Raw genomic sequence first — 20,237 nt, forward strand, 5'->3', positions numbered from 1 at the left:
TGAACGTTTTTCTCTGTGTCGTCGTCCTGCTTTCTGGTTCTCTGTTATCTGTCATCTTATATCTCTGCTTTCTACTTTCTGGTGCCTAAACCGAACCGTCGAATCTGTAAATATGTACCAGTACCAGTTTGAACCAGGGGATGGTTGGCTGTTTATGTGTGCTGTTAATGAGTTCATTCTGCTCTCTAACTCATTGAATTTTTGGATGTCAATCAACAAGCTTCCCCTAACTGACTGATTGATTGATTGATTTTTGGCCGGTGCTAGCTTCTGTGTCTTGTGTCGGGCGAGGGAGAGGGACGATGTGCATACGGGGTTGAAGTGCAGAGGTGCCGGTGGTTTCAATTTGCAGGGCCGGGAGGTGAGGGAGCACAATGACAACAACACTACGTCTCCCTTCTCTCTGTTATCTCTCTTTGTACTGAATTGTCCCCTCTTTGTTGCAGAAATTTCATGGCAACCAGGAGTAACAATATTTTTGGTTACTTGGGAATACGATGATGTTCTGGTGACGTGGAACATGCTGAGATTTGGACTTCAAGCCTTGATTGTGCACGGGCATGCATGCTTCACACCCATGCTGCAAACAGATTTTCATTTTCAAAGAAAGTAATAATACTATAACTAGAAAATTCATGTTGCAGATTTATGCTCCATGTAGTATACTGGCCCATTATAGCTTTATTCAGTTCACCGTTTGCACCATCATGTTCTGGAGTTTGAAATGTACTCCCTTTTTCTGTAGGGATTTCCGAAATGAGTAGAAGACTAATAACTTCTACGACATCAAAGATCTCTGAGATTTTAGAGTATGCACCATATTGATTTACTTATCAATTTATTCACATGTATATTGAGTTCATGATGGAAATATATACTTTTCATTGTATGGAATTTTTTAATTACTACCCGATGGAATTTGGGAATTAGTCTTACAAAGCTTCCAAAATCACTAAAGTTATACAGCTACTACAGAACTGGTTAAAATTAGTGATGTTCTATAATATCTACATGACTGATTACAACACTGCTCATGTGATTTGGTACTTTACTATATGGTAGCTTGTTTTACCCCTGAGGCGAGCTAATGATTGGGAACTTATAGTGCCAAACTGACCTGCATATTCTGTCAAACATTTTGTTGCAGTATTTAGGATCAGCATGGAAGCTGAATTTGTCACCTGATGTTGTTTAATTGTGTGCTACTAAATTCATTGGTTAACAAGCCTTAAAACTATCTGTAATAGCATACCTTGTTTTCAACATCATTGGCTTGTTTAGAATGCTAAACTGAAGAACTGAAGTACTGAACAAAGCAATACAGAAGTCAGTAAAAAGTGCTTAAGAGGAATTTTTGGTCTGCAGTCTGTACTAAAAAACTCTTGTGGTCATTCGTTTTGACCTGATCCAAGGCAAGGCCTATCAGTGTTAACTCCCAGGCTGTAAAAATTGAATTGATGATTGCATACTCTCGTGTGGATTTTTTATGTGCATGCACGGTAACCATTCATTTGTGTCTTTCATCATCAGATCAAACGGCAAGTTTATTGTCTGATTAATTAGAGGTTTCTATTTTGGAATGAAATTTTCTGAATTTTTGCTATCCCGCTGGTCCTTACTAATTCAGTATATACTAGAATTTGAAGTTGTGATCATCCATTGTTCTACTATGGAGACTAGGATAAATGATTGCAGTTGCAGGGCCGCCGCCGTTGCTGAACACAAACGGGGCTCGGAGCAGGCCAAACTCCAAGGTGAACCGGGCAACGGATCGTGGAGAGGTGCCCAAGAATTTTTTTTTTGCTTCTGTTGATTGTGCCATCCAATTGCCTTAGACTTTTCACCATTGCTAATTAATAGGGGAGTATGGGTGCCAGACCTGGTAAGTGGCCTGCACGCTACGCTCTTGCCAAATAATTTGCAACCATGCTTGCACTGAATTTTTATTTATTTCCCGATGTACCTTACAACAACTTCGTGATGTAGCACTACTTTGCACTGGCATGCACCTGCATATATAATATGGAAAATGACTGTCATTTAGAATTACTTCCAAGCTACATCGTCTATCTGAATGTCAGCCCGAAACCACTGGTTGGCACACATAAAATTTTGGAAGTTGTATGTAGTCCTCCTTCTTTGAGACAAAATTTATGTCTATGATTGATGAATCAATATAATTTTTTTGTTCAAGCTGGATCCAATAGAACATGGCTTTGGTGGTAGTCAGTACATGTAGAATTTCTATCCTTCTATATGTGTACTGAAACTATTTAAGGTCACTATGTAGTAAATTCATCATACTATGTGTCCACGGAAACCACTTAAGGTCAAAAGTGACAAGTAGAACCACATGCATCGTTTTGGGTAGTCTAACTTGACTCTATTACTTTTATCTCATAAATCTATGATCGGTGCTTTTTTTACGTGGAATATATTCTGGAGCGGTTGCTGGTGTTAGGGATGCATTTATATATGGGATAATTGCATTAGCTATTTCATACGATTGGCATGCAAGGATTTTTCTTCTTTAGTATAACTCTCTGTATTTTTATTGTTTCTTTTATTGTTTCCAGAATGCATTTCCACAATAGAGATGGGAAATGGGATACATCGTTGTCGTCCTTCAGTGAGCAGCCGAGGAAGAGCTCCTCCATGCTGATGATGTGGAAGACAGATACCCTGTCCGTGACGCCTGGTTCTGGCCTCATGTACATGTAAGTACCCGTTCGTTCATTAATAGACAGCATATAAGAAAGTGTGCCATCTGAATTTGGATCATGCCATGCACAAGACTATTCATATTGTTTTCTTGAGGAAAGTGAGTATTCAAGTTGGTTAGATGAAAGTGTATCATCATTTTTTCATGAAAAATAATTTCATAATACCATATTGCAGTGACTTCCTATGTCATCAGCAAATGCAGTGGAGAAGAAGCCAGTTCACCACATGATCATTTAATTTGTTATTGTTTTTTAACTATTCCCTGTTGCTTGTATAATCAGAAAAAATAAAACTCCTCCTTTCGGCCCATACTAGGAGTCTGGAAGTGATACTTTTGTGAGGAGTGCTGGAACATGACTGGATCAAGCGAGACAGAGAACAATGGATGAAAGAAAGAGATCAGAAAAGGGATTCACTCCTGACCACCTCATACATATATACATGTGTAAGAGCTTGTCACCTCATACATATCTCTTGTAGCTATATAGGGCTCTTTTCGTATTCTAGGAAATTTTAAAATTATATTTTACTAGGGATGTAAGTATCAGATGCTAGATATGTGATCTAGAGATTTTAGACTTTCAGGATTCAACCATCAGTTGTCTTCCTTGAATATTTCTTTATTTTTCTAGGACAATCTGTTTTTTTAATCCTTGAAGCGCCATTCAGAACATATGATCGTGGTTGTCAAATTCCTGTGAAATATATACCTTTGATCTCAGTTTTATAGGGAAATTAACATGATCTCATTTTTATCATGCTGACAATATATTATGTTATACCTTTGATTTTGGTAATGGTATGTTTTCCCATGATTGCTGTAATTTTGTTGTCCTACATGTGTCCGTGCGTTGGGATAGTATGAAGAAAAGTTGCAGCTACCCATACATCATTATTTATGGCAGAAGGGAAATCTACTGAATCACAGTCACATTTCCTAAAACTCTCGAATTCCAACTTAGCGGTGTTGATGACCATAATGAAACTGTGAAATATTAAGCGGTACTTTTCCATTGATTTTTTCATTCTCATCGCATCATTGATGTGACTGTGTGACTCAAGTTTTGATTTCTCCCTCACCTTTTAAGTTCAAAGTAGTATTCAGCAAGTTGTTGTGTCGAATATAAATCTCTGAAACACTTGCTATATAAAGGTTCAGTCATATCATCAATAATGCCAATGCTTCTGGCTGCTGTTGCTCGCTCCTAACAGCAAAATCAAGTCTGGAAACACGTATGGTAATGGTGTAACAAAAAAAATCTGAGAGAGGTTTTGAGTATGCTTTCTTAGCTATGACACTTTGATTTAGCTTACTTTGCTAGGATACCAGAACTAGCACTCTACGAGTGAAATAATTTACTCCCTCCGTTCCTAAATATTTGTCTTTCTAGAGATTTCAACAAGTGACTACATACGAAGCAAAATGAGTAAATCTACATTCTAAAATATGTCTATATACATCCGTATGTGGTAGTCCATTTAAATCTCTAAAAAGGCAAATATTTAGGAACTGAGGGAGTATTTATTTAGCACCGTTGTCAAATTATTACTTTGTATTCCTGAAATTTTAATATAACTGATTGTGGTGAAATGCAGTGAAAATATTGTTGATTTTGATTTAAAAATGGCTAAATTGGAGGAAAGCATTTCTGCTACATTCATCAGCAATACTGCACCATATACTATAGAAGCTTGGTCCACTAAATCAGCTGTTTCTGATGGATCTTCTTTGACTCAACTGTATCAATCTACTTCCCATGCATGTGGTTTATTTTATTCTTCGGCTCAATGGAAAACCATGGCAAGTTCCGTTTTACCTTTAGGGTGTTGTCAAAATGATTTCAATGAGACCAATTAAGTGACTAGCCTATAGAAAAATGATGATCTGTTGTTAAAATGAAATAAAAACAGATAAACAGAAAAATGATGATCTATTGTTGATTGTCTTCAACAGAAACAAACATGTTCATAGTTTTCTTGTGTTTTTTCTTCGATGTGACTCTTTGCCTGACATGTTGATGTTACCATGTATCCCATATTGGATTTCACATAAGGAATGTCCATCCCTAAAGCACAACCTCGCGTACATGGTTAAGTGGACCAGACTAAGTCCGGAAGAAGATTGAAAATTTCAAACGTGAGAATAACAACTACAGGAAGACTATAAGACTTTATATTGATTCTTCTTGTATAATCACTAGAAACGCCTAGGTCCAACTTTATAATGATTTTTTTCTAGACCGGAGCGCCAGGTGATTGAGTCATTCATCGCTATGGACGTGAATAGCTGACAAGAGCCACCTTGATCAGAATCGCTCGATAAACCAGTCCTTCCAGAAAGATAAGCAAATCCTGCCAGCAAAATCATATTACAAATAGACAGGACACAAGGCATCCCAGACCACACAAGCAAGTAAATGATCGATATAGAGGTTTGAATGATTGAGCCATACAATATGGGAATACATGCTACATGCTAAACAAATTAGTCATGTGTTAAACAAGTTCTGTTCATGGATTAGTTATTATCAAGCCTGTTGTTCTTTTATAGTCATGTGCTATTTTTTCAATTGAACACATTGAAGTTCCTATAGATTTTCATGGTTTATGCAAAATAGTTGAGCCTGGTTGTTTTATTCATACATATTCAGGATTTTTAGAGTCTAGAATTCGTCGGTTTATGTCATGGAGAGAGCAGTAGTGTTGTTCATCTTCTGATTTTGATATAATTACTAACATTTATTCATTTTAAAGATTAGTGTATTAGTGCATGCTAACAAAACATGTACTGTCAAAGCATTGTTCCAATGTCTCTTAAAATATATTTTTTCATAGAGGGTCGTTCTGACAAGTGTGGTAGCATGCTGATCCAATAAAAGACCGGCGAAGACAAGATCAAGTTCCGCCACTTCTGCTTTGAAGAGACTGCTACCAAGCTGTACCTCAGCCTCAAGGGCAAGAATGACTCCAGTTTGGGGTTCAACATGCTGCTCGCAAATCCTAATACAATATTTGAGTCTCACCATGTTGCTTCCATTATAAAATGTGGCTTCGTGATGGCAGTATTGCCAACATTGACCTCATCGAGTCCACCAAGATTAATAAGCCTGGGATCAAGGATGCAGGTCCCTATCACATTCAGGCACATATATCCTCATATGCAGTCTGATATATTCAATGGTAGATCCACCAGGTATACCATCAAGGTTAAGATCAACATGAATAACTCCATTGTGTAGGGCTAATAACTTCAGGTTTAGTGGGAGGGAAACAATTGTGTAGAATGCCCTATCGTTTGATGTGATATATGCCCAAGAGATTAGGAGTCCTTGATTGTAATATGTGCCAATTCTTAAAGAAAGCAAGGAGTGAAGTAGAAGGTTCACCATTTGAGCACCAAGGACGTATCATTGACTACAATGTTCATCAGGTTGCTTAGACGAGATATGAGCAAAAGTATTATCATTCGTAAATATTCTTTTCAAGTGAGATGAGCAGCAGTACCAAGATAGATAACAATGTTAAAGTATCTTTAGAATTTTGTTGGTCATTTTTTTGATAGAGCTGGCATTTATTTGGATATGATTTTCCATGGTGGGGAGAGATGGCGACGACGCGGGGTGAGTAGATTGGGGGAATGAGATATGAGTGTGAGCAATGTGTTGTGAGCTGAGAGAGTGAATCGCCTTTTTTAGATAAGAAGGAAAGGAGTTGTTGATTGCTTTTTTTAAGGGAAAAGCCACTGTTTGCTTCAAAGGTGAGCCATATCGAAATTGGATGTGACCCACTCTAATAGAAGGCATGATGGTACTCACTTCGACTAAAAATGTCACATGCTATTATCTAGCAGCTAACCGATGAATATATCTTTACTTTTTCGGGTCAGAGTTTAAAACTGATGGCTTCGGATGATGCTTTGATGGATTGGACTGAGACCTCGTCGAGTTTTACACAATCAGAACTGGTGCATACAAATAACTGTTATTTTTTGTATATATTTTGCACATGATAACACAAAAGGTATATTTCTACATATATGTTTATTATTGTAGGGGATGAGAGAGATAAAGATGGATTATGTCGACTTTTAAAAACATTGACAAGGGTCCTCATGCGATGTCATTGAAAGGCGCAAAAATATCATCAAGTTTTATACACCAACATGAAAACAAAATTAAAGACCCGTGGCAACGCACGGGCATTGTACTAGTTCACATAGTGCAAGACGCCTTTGCCTAAAAATTAAAAAACCATTCGCAGCATGAAGGCACTAATTAAAGAGTTAATGGCCACACACAAATTGCATGGCAACATTGTTTAGTTATGGTGTGGTAGTTTGGATGCATGCTTAATTAGTCTAGTCTGCACCAGCTAAGCAATCTATCTATTAGAGCCAAGATAAACAAGAACATACGTACGTCTATCTCCTAGTCCTAGCGTTGCACGTTGAGCATCTCCTTGGCCTCCTTCAGCTCGCCTTGCAGGGCATCACTTGCAGCCACCTCGCCACTCGGCACATTCTTCATGGCCTCCCGCTCCACACGGTGCCACTCCGTGACAAGCTCGTGCCGCATGCGCTTCTCGCCGGCGCGCCGCGTTGTCGCGGGCCTTCTTGGCTATGGCACTGTTCCGCCTGTCGGCGGTGACTGCTTCGCGCCGCTGAACTTCCACCCTCCACTCGGCGTTCGACAGGCCCGGTGGCTTAGATGGCGGCGCCCTCGGCTTCCTCTGCTTCGGCTGGGCCACGGCGCCAGTCGCGGTTGCCGCCGCGCGCGGCATGGCGTACTTCTTCGCGGCGAGCGGGAGGGGCTTTGGCGGGAGAAAGGGAGAGAATGGCGGGAGGAAGGCGAGCGAGCGGGAGAGATGCGAGGGAAAAGCGTCAAGAAACGGCGGGAAAAGGCCCTCGGGTCGCCTCCAGGGCGGGCCCACGCGCCTTTTTCGCTTGTGCCGGCTCCCCAAGCGCCCCCCAGGGCGCCGGGTTCGGCCTGGGTCCGCCGGCACCAGTTTTGGCCCGAGTCGGCGAAAAAGGGCTTCTGGGGGCGCGACTGAGGCCTTTTTTTGACGCCGGCACGACAAAATCGCCTGGGGAGGGCCTGTTGGGGGCGCGGCTGGAGATGCCCTCAGCAGCAGCCTCATGGGGTTCAAGCGCGCCGTCCTCGTCGTCATAGTAATAGTATCCGCAGTACCCGCCACTGATGCGCTTGTGGATCCCGTAGCGGGTGCCGCGCTTGCGGACCTCAGGTGGCTTGTCAAATAGCTCGTGGATGCCGGGGAGGTTCTTGGCAGCGCCAAAGTAGCGGTAGCCTGGTCCACGACCCGAGGGGTTGGGGATGGCGATGATGTTGCCGTCGAGGTTGGTCATCAGGGCGACGTTGGAGCTCCGAGAGTAGTCGTGGCCTCCGAGCTCGAGGATGAGGCGCTCCCAGTGGCCGCGCTCGTGGAGAAGCTTGTTGATTTGGTCGTTGAGATCTGAGAGGTGGTGCTCCCCGAGGCCCTCGTTCTGGATCTCGGCCAACTTGGCGCCGATCTCGCGTAGGATCTCGCCACGCCAGCGGTCCGCGTTGGCGAGGTCCCGGCACTGGGAGGCGAGGTACGGCCGGCGCTCGCGGGGTTGCTCTTCTCCTCCTCCTTCATCATGGTGAAGCGGTTCAGCAAGGACTGTGCCTTCTCCTCGTTACGAGCCATGGTGGCCGGTCGCGCGGAGCGGCCGGTGGCGATGCGGGTGGTAGCGGCGACGATGTTCGTTCGCGAGCTTGGGGAGGAGGGATTGGGGTTTGCGGGCTGGGCTACCTTTATGTATTATACGGTATATATGAGGAAGCAGCTTTGATGGCTCAGAGCATCTCCGGCCGCGTCCCCAGAACGGCCTCCCCATGCATTTTTTTCGCCGGCGCTGAAAAATCGGCCCAGCCGCGCCCCCAGGAGCCCGTTTTTCACCGGCTTGGACCGAAATCAGCGCCGGCGGACCTAGGCCGAACCCGACGCATCGGGTGGCGCTCGGGGGCGCCGGGTCGAGCGTTTTGGCACGAAGCAACCGCGGGCCCGCCGCGCCAGCGAGACGGCTGCTTCGTCGACTCCATAGCCTCGATTCCTGCGGGAATCAATGCGAAGGTTGCCGCGCTACCGCGTCGGTCAGCCTCCATTGATGCTCACGGACGGCACAGTGAAGACGCCGCCGACGCGCGTCCGCTCGCATGCGCCACGCGTCCGCCCGCATGCCACCCACCGCCACCCCCGCTCCGGCTATAAAAGGCACCCCTCCCCGCCGGTGAGCACCACACCCTTGCCCTCTCCCTCCCACGAAAGTTCTTCCCGCCGACGAGCTCTCCCCCACTGCCTACCACAGACGACGAACGAAATGGCCGAGAGATACCCAGGCGAGGGCGCAGCGGCGAACGGCTTTGGCCGCCGCCACCTCCAGGAGCTGGAGGCGCGCCTTTTGTACGAGGCAGAGTACCCGGCGCCGCCCGACATGCGCGTGCCGGGGGCGTGGAGGCTGAGCGCCGGCGGCGTCCCGGTGCCGCCCGTCCCCGAAGGAGCCGTACGGCGGGCGGAGATCGCCCGCATACGCTCGTCGCTGATGGAGGAGCAGCGGAACGGGCCGAGGTACGCGCCCGATAATGAAACGCTGTGGACGCTGTAGTTTCAGGCCCGCCGCGAGGAGCAGATTGCCTCCACCAACGGCGTCATCCCTCGCGGCCGCCTCAACTCCAAAGGACGGCGCGAGTGGTGGGGCGTCCCCAGCCGCACACTCGATGCCGTTCTCGACCACATCGAGACCGGCAATGTGCCGCGGCTGGAGTACCCGGCGCGCCCCTCCTCTCGTCGCCACGGTAGTTCCTGGATACTGCGGCTAATGGAGGCGGGGTCGCCCTCCTCGTCGAGCTCCGGCTCGCCGGCCATCCGCCCGGAGGAAACACCGCTCGGGCGTCGCGCACGGAGCGGCGCCCTCGTCATCAACGAGCCGTCGCCTGCCATGGCTCCGACGAGGTGCTCCCTTCGCCTTGTCCGGTCGAAGCCCGAGCCGGACACGGCCCCCGTGAAGCCGGAGCACGCCGGCATGGTGGCACCTGACGACGAGTCCACCCTCAAATGGGCGAGGGAGGACTACGTCCGCGAGCAGGTGCACCAACAGCGTCAGGCGTACCTGGAGACCCAGGCCCGCGGCCGCGCCGAGGCTCATCGCCGCACCGAGGAGCGTCGCCGCGCCGAGGAGGGCGGCGTTATCGTCATCGACAGCGACGACGAGGTCGAGGCCGGGCCATCATGCGCTATCGGCGACCTCGGCAAGGGGTGCAGCAGGGACGCCGCGGGCGAGACGCGCGACGACGACGACGACGGCGGCGGCGACTACACCCGCTTCTACAGGCTTCTCGACATGTAGAAGGCGGCGGTGGCAACCGTGGCGGCACTAGCTAGGCGTTTTAAGTCCGTTTTTAAGTTAGTTCATGCATGTTTTACGCTTTTGTATAAATTTGTACAAAAAAGGTAGAGCTCATGCAAAAGTCGCTCAGTTTAAAAAAACAAGACGAACTTCGCCGAACCCGCGGTGACCGTGGGCGTGCGGCTGGGAACGAACCGAACCCCAGGGGCCGAACTAGCACCGGCTCGCCCCCAAGCCGCTATTTTTCGGCGCCCCGGGGGGCCGAACGGCTGGAGATGCTCTCACCTGGTTCGTATCCGCTCTGCGCTCTGCATTCGCCGGACCAGTCTTTTCTTTTCCGTTAACTGGTCAATGTTCGCTGCTAAGTAACTCCCAACGAATGTCCTCGCAGCCGTTTGATCAAGATTAAATGATGACATTTAAACAAAAATCCGGAAGTGTTTTCTAGGATGAAATTGTCATGCTAGTCTCAAAATATGACACCCTACAACTAAAATTGCAACGGAAATTGTTCGAAATGTCACCCTCTTCAGCGAACGTCCACCAACTAAAAGATTTTTTTTTACTTTTTATTATAGCGAAATTATCTGTGACAACTAGGTATAAATCCACACAAAATGAAAAGGACCCTAATGGCGAGCTAATGTTTATTCTATGAGAATGAACATTTTGTAACACATTATAACCACATATGCTCACATACACGCATATACATTCACCCCTGTGAGTACATGCATGCACACCTTATCTCTATGAGCATCTCCGAGATATCGAGCCGACACAATATCTTGATATTGCCGAAGTCACCATTGAGGTCTCGTAGTCAATGGAAATATCTCCTCCCATTGAACAAACATCACTGAAAACACTGAAATAAATTTAGCAAAATAAAGGCACCAGTGCCAAGTATAGGTTTTAAACTTTAGTGGGCTGGTTTCACCACACGGATGTTCCTCAACAAAGCTTACATGACCAAACACCGATTTTCCTTGTCATTTGCTCAAAGAATCACTCCGAGAAACATTCAAGAATTGTCATGTTAAAACAAAGAGTTCTGTTATCCTATAATAGAAATATTTGTCATGCTAAACAAGCAAAAAATACCAAGCTATAGAACAAAAAATGCCATACTATGACAGAGAAAATTGCCATGTGCTTCAGAAAATTGCCATGTTGCAGTAGAGATAATTATCATGCTAAAGAGAAGAGGAAGTTGCTCACCACCGGCTTCATTAATAGCATCGTCCACGGGCATGACATTGTATGTACAGCAACATCCGTTCCATATTAAGTATCGCTGGTACTAAGAGTTTCTGCCAAGAGCTGAGTTCACTAATGGGCACCTACTGGTGGAGCCAGCCGGAGAAGGAAAACACTATACATTGGATCAGCTGGCAGAAACTCACTAATTGTAAAGCTCAGGGGGAACTTGGGTTCAGAGACATGTATGGGTTTAATATTGCTATGTTGTCAAGGCAAATATGGAGATTGATTCAATGCCCCGATACTCTATGTGCACAAATACTTAAGCCCCGCTACTACCCAGAGCGGATTTTCAGCGGACGAGCACCTGTGAGGCCGGTATCTCGTCCGGCCATATCAGTCTCGTGATTCCCAAGCTGTTGCCCACGCTGGCATTACAAATAGTGTTGGCCTTGTTATACAACGGGACGTGCTGTATAATACGTGGTAGTACAAAACGCGTCCGCTCCTTCTTGGGCCCACGTTGGTACACAATAGCCCCTTTTGGTTAAATGTCCTGCACGTATTGATGGAGCAGGGACAGTACCCTGCGGGAGTAAATAACATGGCAGGTTTGTGTCCCCCCCCCCCCCCCCACCCACCCACACACACAGACAGACCCAAACCACTGCAGATCTTCTTCCAGATTAGCGCTGGGCATCAAAAATTTCTTCGCGAGGTAGACCGTGTGGAGATCAGACACTCTGAAGATGGAATTCCTGGGCGACCATGAACTATCAAGGTGAGTTCGTCAGATCTGTACCTGTTTTCAGTTCGAGCTTGTGGATCAAATCCGGATGATTTTGTTTTCTAGGTACAGTCTTGTTCCGCCTCCCTCTGCAGAATCAAGGAGGACTGCCGGGGAGTTGGACCAAAATGGCTCAGTGTCATCAGGACTGATGTCCAGGCTCGGGGTGCTAGAACGAACGGGCGCTGCATCGGCGCATCATGTTCAAGCCCCTGTACGCGTGGCAAGGGTGGGTGTGTGCGAGAGTTTTGGCACGCAAGGATCTGCCTCGTCCCAGGCGAGTGCGGATGATGCGGTGGTGGGGGATTCGGGAGGGCAAGATGCGACCGCTGAGGCAACATCTGGATGGATTAAAAGGTAAGAACTTGAAAAACCTGGAATGTATGAATATCTGCGGTGCTTGCGACACTATGGTCTTATCTATGGGTCAATTTTTGCTTTGGATACACACGTAGCTTGATTGGTTTGTCTCTGTGTAGTTGTTCTGATATTCAAATCAATTAACACCCGTATTTCCCCCAAAATCTAGTACAGAGTACTTTTGATGTTTTTAGATTGTTGTAAACAGTGGTAGCTCATTGAACAAGGTGTGTTTTGTTTATGTTTGATTTAGAAAAGGTTTGGTAATCATGGGATAATAATATTCCTCTTGCATGAGATTCTTGGTGTTGGGGATGGACAAATCAGAATAATTATGCTACTGTTGGGCACTAAAGATTAGACTGAATATCGATTGCGTGTGTAAATTTTGCTGGGTCATGCAGGGTGCGTGTGGGAAAGGCTGCTGTCGAAAGGGAGTTCAATCCGAACAGAAAAAGTGCTCTGGAAATTTCTGTTAGGGAATTTGTTGAACACAAGGAGGGAATTGTAGTGAACCCAACCATTGGCAAATCCTTTGATTCCCTGGACGAGGCTTATGACTTCTACAACCTATATTCATGGGAAAGCGGATTTGGGGTTAGGTTAGCAAAGAGCCGATTGAATGTTCACCGAATGAAATGTATGCAGGAGATTGTCTGTGGTTGCGCGGTATGTGTCACACCATGCTAATTGAACATTACATATCCTTGTTGTTTAATTCCAATTTTCTGTTTGGTCTCATTGCATGCTTATCATCCCACTGGGGAAGCCCGTCAAAGAAAACAGCAGGTCCACAAGGTGCGAGTGTACAGCCATGATCAGATTGTTGAGGTCATCAGACAATGGTTGGTACATATGCGAACAGCGTACAGTTCACAACCACCGCATGTCTCTGACTTGCGGAGAGAAGTTGCATTGGAAATCACACAGGCACATTGATAGGTACACTAGGAATCTGGTGCAGCATCTCAGGGAGAATAACGTTAGTCTTAGCAAGGTCTACAGCATTGTTGGTAGTTTTTTTGGAACTTTGGAGAATGTACCATTCACCAAGAGGTCTTTGCGCACACTGTGTGGCAAGTTGAGCAGGGAGCAATCGGACAATGATGCTACCAAGACAATAGGTCTCCTCCAAGATTTAAAAGCAGCAAATCGTGATTTTACATACAACATCCAGGTCGATGAAGAGAGCCATGTAAAAACACTGATGTGGGCGACGGGTCGGGGAATCGAGCAGTACAAGTATTTCGGTGATGCTATAACTTTCGACACCACTTACCGGACGAACTTGTACGATATGCCTTTTGGCTTATTTGTTGGAGTAAACAATCACTTCCAGAGTATTATATTTGGCGGTGTCATGATGCGGGACGAGAAGGTCGAAAGTTTCAAATGGGTGTTCAAGGAGTTTATCAGAATGGTTGGTGGGAAGGCTCCACTAACCATACTAACCGGTGAGACACACAGGTGTTTGCCAGTTTGTGTTTTATGTACCTTAACTTGATGTTCTGATTAATTTACGATGGACATTTTTCAGACCAAGCGCGTGCTATGGAGTTGGCAATTAAAGCTGAACTACCTGACACAACTCACCGGTGGTGCAAGTGGCACGTTCTTCGGAAGGCGAAGGAGAGCCTTGGAGTACTCTATGGCAAGAAATCAGAGTTCAAGACGGACTTCCACATTCTTGTTCACCATGTGTTGACGGTGGAAGAATTTGAGACTGGGTGGAGTGATATGCTAACAAAGTATGGTTTGCAGAAGCATCCATTCCTGACTCAGGTTTATGAAATGCGGAAGATGTGGGCAAAACCTTACTTCATGGGTGTGTTCTGTGCCAAGATGACTAGTACGCAGAGGAGTGAAAGTGCAAATCACCTACTAAAGGGATACATCCCACCTGGTTGCCCAATGCATCTGTTTGTTAAGCAGTTTGAGAAAATACAGTTCGATCGCGAGTCTGAGGAGAGTTATCAGGAAAAGAGGACATCGATAGTAAGTGTTTTAGTTATGCATTGTCTTGGCATATCTAGTTAGTTGTCGATCCTCATGTTTGCATTATTTGTTCATTATCACAGGCCGGAATTGTTTTGAAGGGGAACTTCCCCCTTGAACGGCACGCAAGCAAAATATACACCAGAACTATGTTTGAGCAATTTGGAGATGAGTTGTACAAATCCGGTTCGTACGACATCGAGGAAGTTGTTTCGCAGAAAATTTATTTGGCGAATTATGTTGACTCGCCATCAAGGGAAAAGTGGTGCAAAGCTAGTTTCAAGGTGGAAACAAACGAGTCGAAGGATGAATTCATATGTGAGTGTGGGTTCTTTGCCCACTCTGGGATGTTGTGCTGCCACGCGATTAAGGTAAATTCAGGACGCTTGATCAAATTGTTGTCTTGAGTTTTATGATATGAGATGATTGTCTATCAGATTCTACTATTGGATTGTCAGGTTATACTACACGTCCGTCTGGGTGAGATTCCAGCGAAACATGTTGTCAAGCGATGGACTAGGGATGCACGGGACATTCTCCCTGAGGATCTAGTGATGTATCAGAATGATCAAGGGCGGCCGAAGTCAGATACTACAAGACATACCAAGCTGTATTTATCCGCGCTAGAGCTTGTTCGAATGGGTGACGCAAATGTACAATCTTACGAAGCGACCATGTTACTGCTGCAACAAGCTAAAGCCAAGCTGGCACCAATTTGTGCGGAACGAGATGGGATGGGTGTTGCAGATAGGGAAGCTGCAGCACTAGCTGATAGAACGGAAGACGGTGAGTTAGATGGAGACGACGATGTCATCTCTTCAATCAGCGCCCCGAAACGGAATAGAGCAATGGGAAGGCCAACCACAAGCCGCGACAAGCCGCCTTATGAGAAGCCCGTGAAACGATCTAGGTTCTGTAAGATTTGTCGAAAGGAAGGTCATAAGAGCACCACTTGCCCTGACTGTGGCGACCTTCCAAAACCTCCCAGGAAAGCTCCCAAGTGTTCAAACTGTGGTGTGCTTGGTCACAGGAGGAGCAGCTGTGGCAAGGAAATACTGTAGACATGATTGAATTGTTTCACCTGAGGCTGGCCCCAATGCAGAGAACTTCAGCAAGAACTTCGGGTCCAACTCAGCAAGAATTCCTACGTGGCATTGATTAAATGAAGAGAGAGAGCTTTGGAGGAACTTAGCTAGTTCCGGTAACATAGCGCTGCATACGAGAAAAAATTAATGCTAATCGATCCTGTGTGCGGGCGGCCGGACGCATCGCGAAGCAACCAAGAAAATCCCCACCCGTGTGACTTTCTCTTCCTCCACGGCTGGGCCTCATCCTTCTCCCTCCCTGCCGCCTTGGAGCTCCGGCGCCCCGCACTCCGTCTTGCCGGCCGGTGGCGGCTCTGGCAGGCGGCGCAAAGCCACCAGATTCATGGCCAAGTCCGGTGCCCGTAAGGACGCCGCGCAAGTCCGGCCATCGGCCACCTCGCCGCCGCCGCAGCACTCCCCCGGCGCCACAGCAAGCCGCTCTCCACAGCTTCTCTTCTACCCTGGCGCCCCGACAAGATCCTCGGCCACACCTGTACCCGCCTCTCATGGAATCCTCCTCAGCCAACCCTACATGGTATAAAATTTCTGCTTTAATTCAATCTTTGGCAATTACAATTTCTGTAGCTCGAGTATGCAGCATTATGTAATTCTATTTGGGTTATAGAGCAGCATTAGGTAATTGTAGTTTCTATAGCTCGAGTACCTGATTCAGCATGTGTGCGTGTTGAAGCAGAGAGACTCTGAAGTCTTAGCCTTAATTTTTGTAGCATTAGACCATTGCAATTCTTCAGGTTTTTGCTTGCTGGATCGGATTTCGCTGTGGACGTAGCAGGATATGCAAGTCCCCCGTGATGTGTGTCTGTGTGCTTATTGTGCAAACGGTTTACTACTATATCAGACACTTGAACTTGGATGTGCTTCGCTTGTTTGTTTGTACTTTTTTCTTGCAATGATTAGAACAGACAAAAGTTTCTAGTAGCAAGCTTTGGACAATGCTTCTTAATTCTGATATTTACAATATAACAGGAGGCAGATGTATACCTCTGCACCTGAAGGCCTGCTAAGTTTTGGACAATTACTCATGGTGACATACCCATGGTGACATACCAGAATTTGCCGAGGTACTTGAAAGAGATGTTAGAGTTCGTGATCGTCCAACGCATAAGGCTCTTAAAAATGATTTGATTGAGCATATATGGAGAAAGTTTGGGCGCGAATAGATTATATCCAAGTCTTGATGGATGTATTGCTAAATATGTTCTATATATTTCAATAATATAATATTACACTTTATTATTTGTTATGATCCAAATTTGTGTTCTTTTATTTATCCATAAGTATCGGAAAACACAAGTTTTGTTGGTACATGCCACATATAGATCACAAAGTTGAAGTACTACTATAGATCCCACAAAAACAATAAATAAACCCTCTAAGTTACCACCCATAAGTTACCACCCACTGTGGAGGTAGTAACATAGAGTTGTAACATGCTTACGTGGCATGTATGTTACTACTATATGTTACTCCCCATTGGGGCCAGCCTGAGTCAGGATATTTCCTCATTGAATACTAGTAGAACTGAATATTGTGTACTGTACTATTAAGTCAATTATTAGTTGACAACCAGTTGATGCGCCTGGTATCAACTTATGATATGATTATAATTCTAGGTCGTCGATTAAGAATCTACTAACATATGTCTGGTTCATTGTCATGATTATAGTTATTGAGATTGAGGTCGATCTTATGTTGAAACTGGTTTTAAAATGATGAATGCTTACTCCCAGCGGACCTAAGCCTAATATTCGTGTTGTGGTTTAGTTGTTTCACCGGGGAGCAGACCTATGGTGAAGAAGAACAGTAGAAGGGAGATGTTCCTTTCGGCGTCTGATCTCAGCGTGTGCAGTTGGGGAGGTGGGTAGTGGCCTGGACGCAATAACTATCTCAACGAATGATCAGCTAACCTACCGCGTCGTGCCGGTGAAAGATTCAAAAACCAGTCGATGAAGGAATCCGATAGAGATATGTGCTAGGTCTTGTACAGGTGATGCTGATAATTAAGTGATCCTTTTTTAACCATAAACAGAGTTAATTAGAACTAATCAGTATATTCTAGCTAGGTATTGAATATGTACTGACGCCGGGTTAAAATTTGAATCTGGCTGCTTACTAGTTATCTTGACTTTTAAGGTTTAACCATCGATCAGTGGCTAAATGAAAATTAACTAGTAATTAGCATGATTTGAACTAATTATATTCTAACTGGGTACAACTGAATATGTGCCTCTCATGTCCTGCGTGTGGCTCAGGTGCTTAATACAGGGTTAGACTTCAATTCTGTCTGCTTACGATGATTTTCCATGGTATCCTAAGTAGTATAATTAACTGTCGTAATTTGAGCAATGGGAAAACGATCCCAGCAGTGGCCAGCTGCGAAAGGGCCTTGCCAGGATATACGACATGCATATACGCCGAGGGATAATGGCTTCTATTAGGAAATACAACGTGTAATAACTGCAGGTTGTGGATCCAGAGAGAGAACAACGGTGGGGATACAGAGACCCGAGGGTGTCGTCCGCCAAAACGACTATTTGCGCTACTACCCCCATACTCACATTCTGGAAGCGGAGGCCAAGAGTGGTATTTCGTACACTTGGCGTAGCTTGCTTCACGGACTGAATCTAGTAAAGGAAGGCTACATTTGGCGAGTAAGGTTTTGACTTTCGGTTTGTGAAATTTTTCGCCCCAGACCGAGATGGCCGAATTTTGGCCATTTTTAAAAGTTTCGGCCGAAATTTGACCAAAATTTGGTTTAAATTTGACCAAATTTTAACGGAAATACATTTTTTTGCCGGAAGGTATTTTTCGCCCCTGGCCAGATGGCCGAAATCGGCCAAAATCCGTTTTTCTCGGCTGAAATTCAAACACACTTGGCGAGTAGGCGATTGCTCGCAAATTCGAATCCGGAGTGGATCCCGCGTCCTTGGTCCAGGCAAATTATCACACCGAGAAATGGTAACCTTCTGGAATTTGTGAGCGACTTAATTAGTCCTATTACGGGTGACTGGGATGAGCTGCTAGCAAGGGAAACCATTTGGCCAGATGACGCAAAAAGCGTGTTGCAAATCCCAATCCGGGAGGGGGTACAAGACTTCATAGCCTGGCACTATGACTCAAAGGGTCTGCACTCAGTTAAGAGTGCATATAAGCTGCATGTTCAGACTGAGAAACAGCGAAAGGGAGATTCTGCAGGGAGTAGTTCAGTTTTGGTAGGCAACTTAAACACATGCTCGGACGACTCATGGAGAATTAAGCGTGAATCACTTGCATTCAGAACAAACCTTGTGCGTCGAGGCGTTCCAGTGGATAATGCATCATGTTATTTTTGTGGCAGGGCCGATGAGGACGGAGCACACCTGTTCATCAAATGCAAAGTGGTGAAAGAGGTCTGGAGGGAGCTAGCCTTGGAGAAAGAAAGGATGGAGCTTGAGAAAATACTGTCCGTGCATGATATGCTAGACTTCCTCTGGGGCCTAACTGAAAAGAAGCGTCTACACATCCTAACCTTCTGGTGGCTCTGGTGGAGCAACCGTAATAAACTTCGGGAAGGCGAGTTGCCGGTAGCAACGGAGGAGATAGCAAGGCGTGCTCGCTGCTATGTCCTTGAATATCAGCAGATCTTCGGCCTTCCGCTGGCAAGGAAGAATACTGACAAATGGTGCCCCCCGTATGACGACATGATCAAAATCAATATGGATGGGTCCTTCCTGCCGGGTGAGACGCACGCTGGCTGGGGTGTAGTGCCACGGACAGCAGAAGGAGATATTATTTGTGCCCAAGGAGGGCGGCAAGAAAATGTCCACGACGCTTTTGCAGTAGAGGTGCATGCTATGGCACATGCGGTATCCCTTGCAGCTGAGATGGGAATGATTCGCGTCGTGTTTGAAACAGACTCACAGCTCCTCTCCGAGGCGCTGGACTTAGGGAGAGTTGAGAGGGTGCTTGGATAAGTTTTAGTCCCATGACTAAAAGTAGTGGGACTAAAATTTGCTAGTCTCACCCATGCTTGGATCCAAATACTAAAGAGACTAAAATCAAGTTAATGAGCATTTATTATCCTCCAAACCCTCCAATCCAGAACTCGCGTTAAAGGAGAGGAGTTAAATGAGGAGAGAGAGGACTAATCCACATTTTAGTAGGGGTACTTCTAACTAAAAAAAATTAGTCTCAAAACTAGTTTTAGCCCCTCTGTAGTCAGGGGTGCTTGGAACTTTAGCCTCTTAAAGAGACTATTAGTCAGACTAAAATAAATCCCTTGTATCCAAGCACCCTCTGACTCATTCGCATATTCAGCTGTCACTGAAGACATCAAGCTTCAGCTCAAGCTTTGGTTTTCGAAACATGTTATTTCTTTTTGTAGGCGTAGTGCCAATAATGTTGCACACGAACTTGCTAATATGGGTCGTGCGTGCGAACCAAACAGTGTATTGGTTTTTTTTTTGCGGGGAACCAGTGTATTGTGGGAGTCCGATGTTCCAGCCAATACGGTATCGTTTACCGTCCGTTTCCTGTAGATCCGATACAATATACATTAGTGGGCCCAAGATAGATTTAATGATGCACTGCGCTGGCCAACGTGGCATCCGTAACATCGTCTACGTGATACTGGCACATGCGGCCAGCTCCGTCTTGTGCCGGCGGCCTATTTCAAGCGCATGGTTTTGTCCTCGTCATG

General features: G+C 45.7%; 1 protein-coding gene and 1 pseudogene across 2 annotated transcripts; one reads left to right on the top strand and one right to left on the bottom strand.

Moving 5' to 3' along the window:
• Nucleotides 1-7,157: 7,157 nt before the first annotated feature.
• Nucleotides 7,158-8,409, bottom strand: LOC123067378 (pre-mRNA-splicing factor ISY1 homolog; annotated as a pseudogene).
• A 3,536-nt stretch (nucleotides 8,410-11,945) lies between these two features.
• Nucleotides 11,946-16,802, top strand: LOC123068911 (protein FAR1-RELATED SEQUENCE 11). 2 transcript variants are annotated; one of them, XM_044491606.1, is made up of 8 exons: nucleotides 11,946-12,092; nucleotides 12,165-12,455; nucleotides 12,863-13,127; nucleotides 13,228-13,912; nucleotides 13,996-14,453; nucleotides 14,537-14,824; nucleotides 14,912-16,073; nucleotides 16,526-16,802. In XM_044491606.1, the coding sequence occupies exons 1-7, from the start codon at nucleotides 12,061-12,063 to the stop codon at nucleotides 15,512-15,514; spliced, it is 2,622 nt and encodes an 873-aa protein (XP_044347541.1). In that variant the 5' UTR covers nucleotides 11,946-12,060; the 3' UTR covers nucleotides 15,515-16,073; nucleotides 16,526-16,802. The 2 variants fall into 2 exon arrangements, with proteins under 2 accessions (XP_044347541.1, XP_044347542.1); XM_044491607.1 differs by having other exon boundaries at nucleotides 11,952-12,092; nucleotides 12,171-12,455.
• The last annotated feature ends 3,435 nt before the right edge of the window (nucleotides 16,803-20,237 follow it).

This window comes from Triticum aestivum, chromosome 3B (assembly GCF_018294505.1).
Source record: "Triticum aestivum cultivar Chinese Spring chromosome 3B, IWGSC CS RefSeq v2.1, whole genome shotgun sequence".
In the NCBI taxonomy this organism is placed as follows: Eukaryota; Viridiplantae; Streptophyta; class Magnoliopsida; order Poales; family Poaceae; genus Triticum; species Triticum aestivum.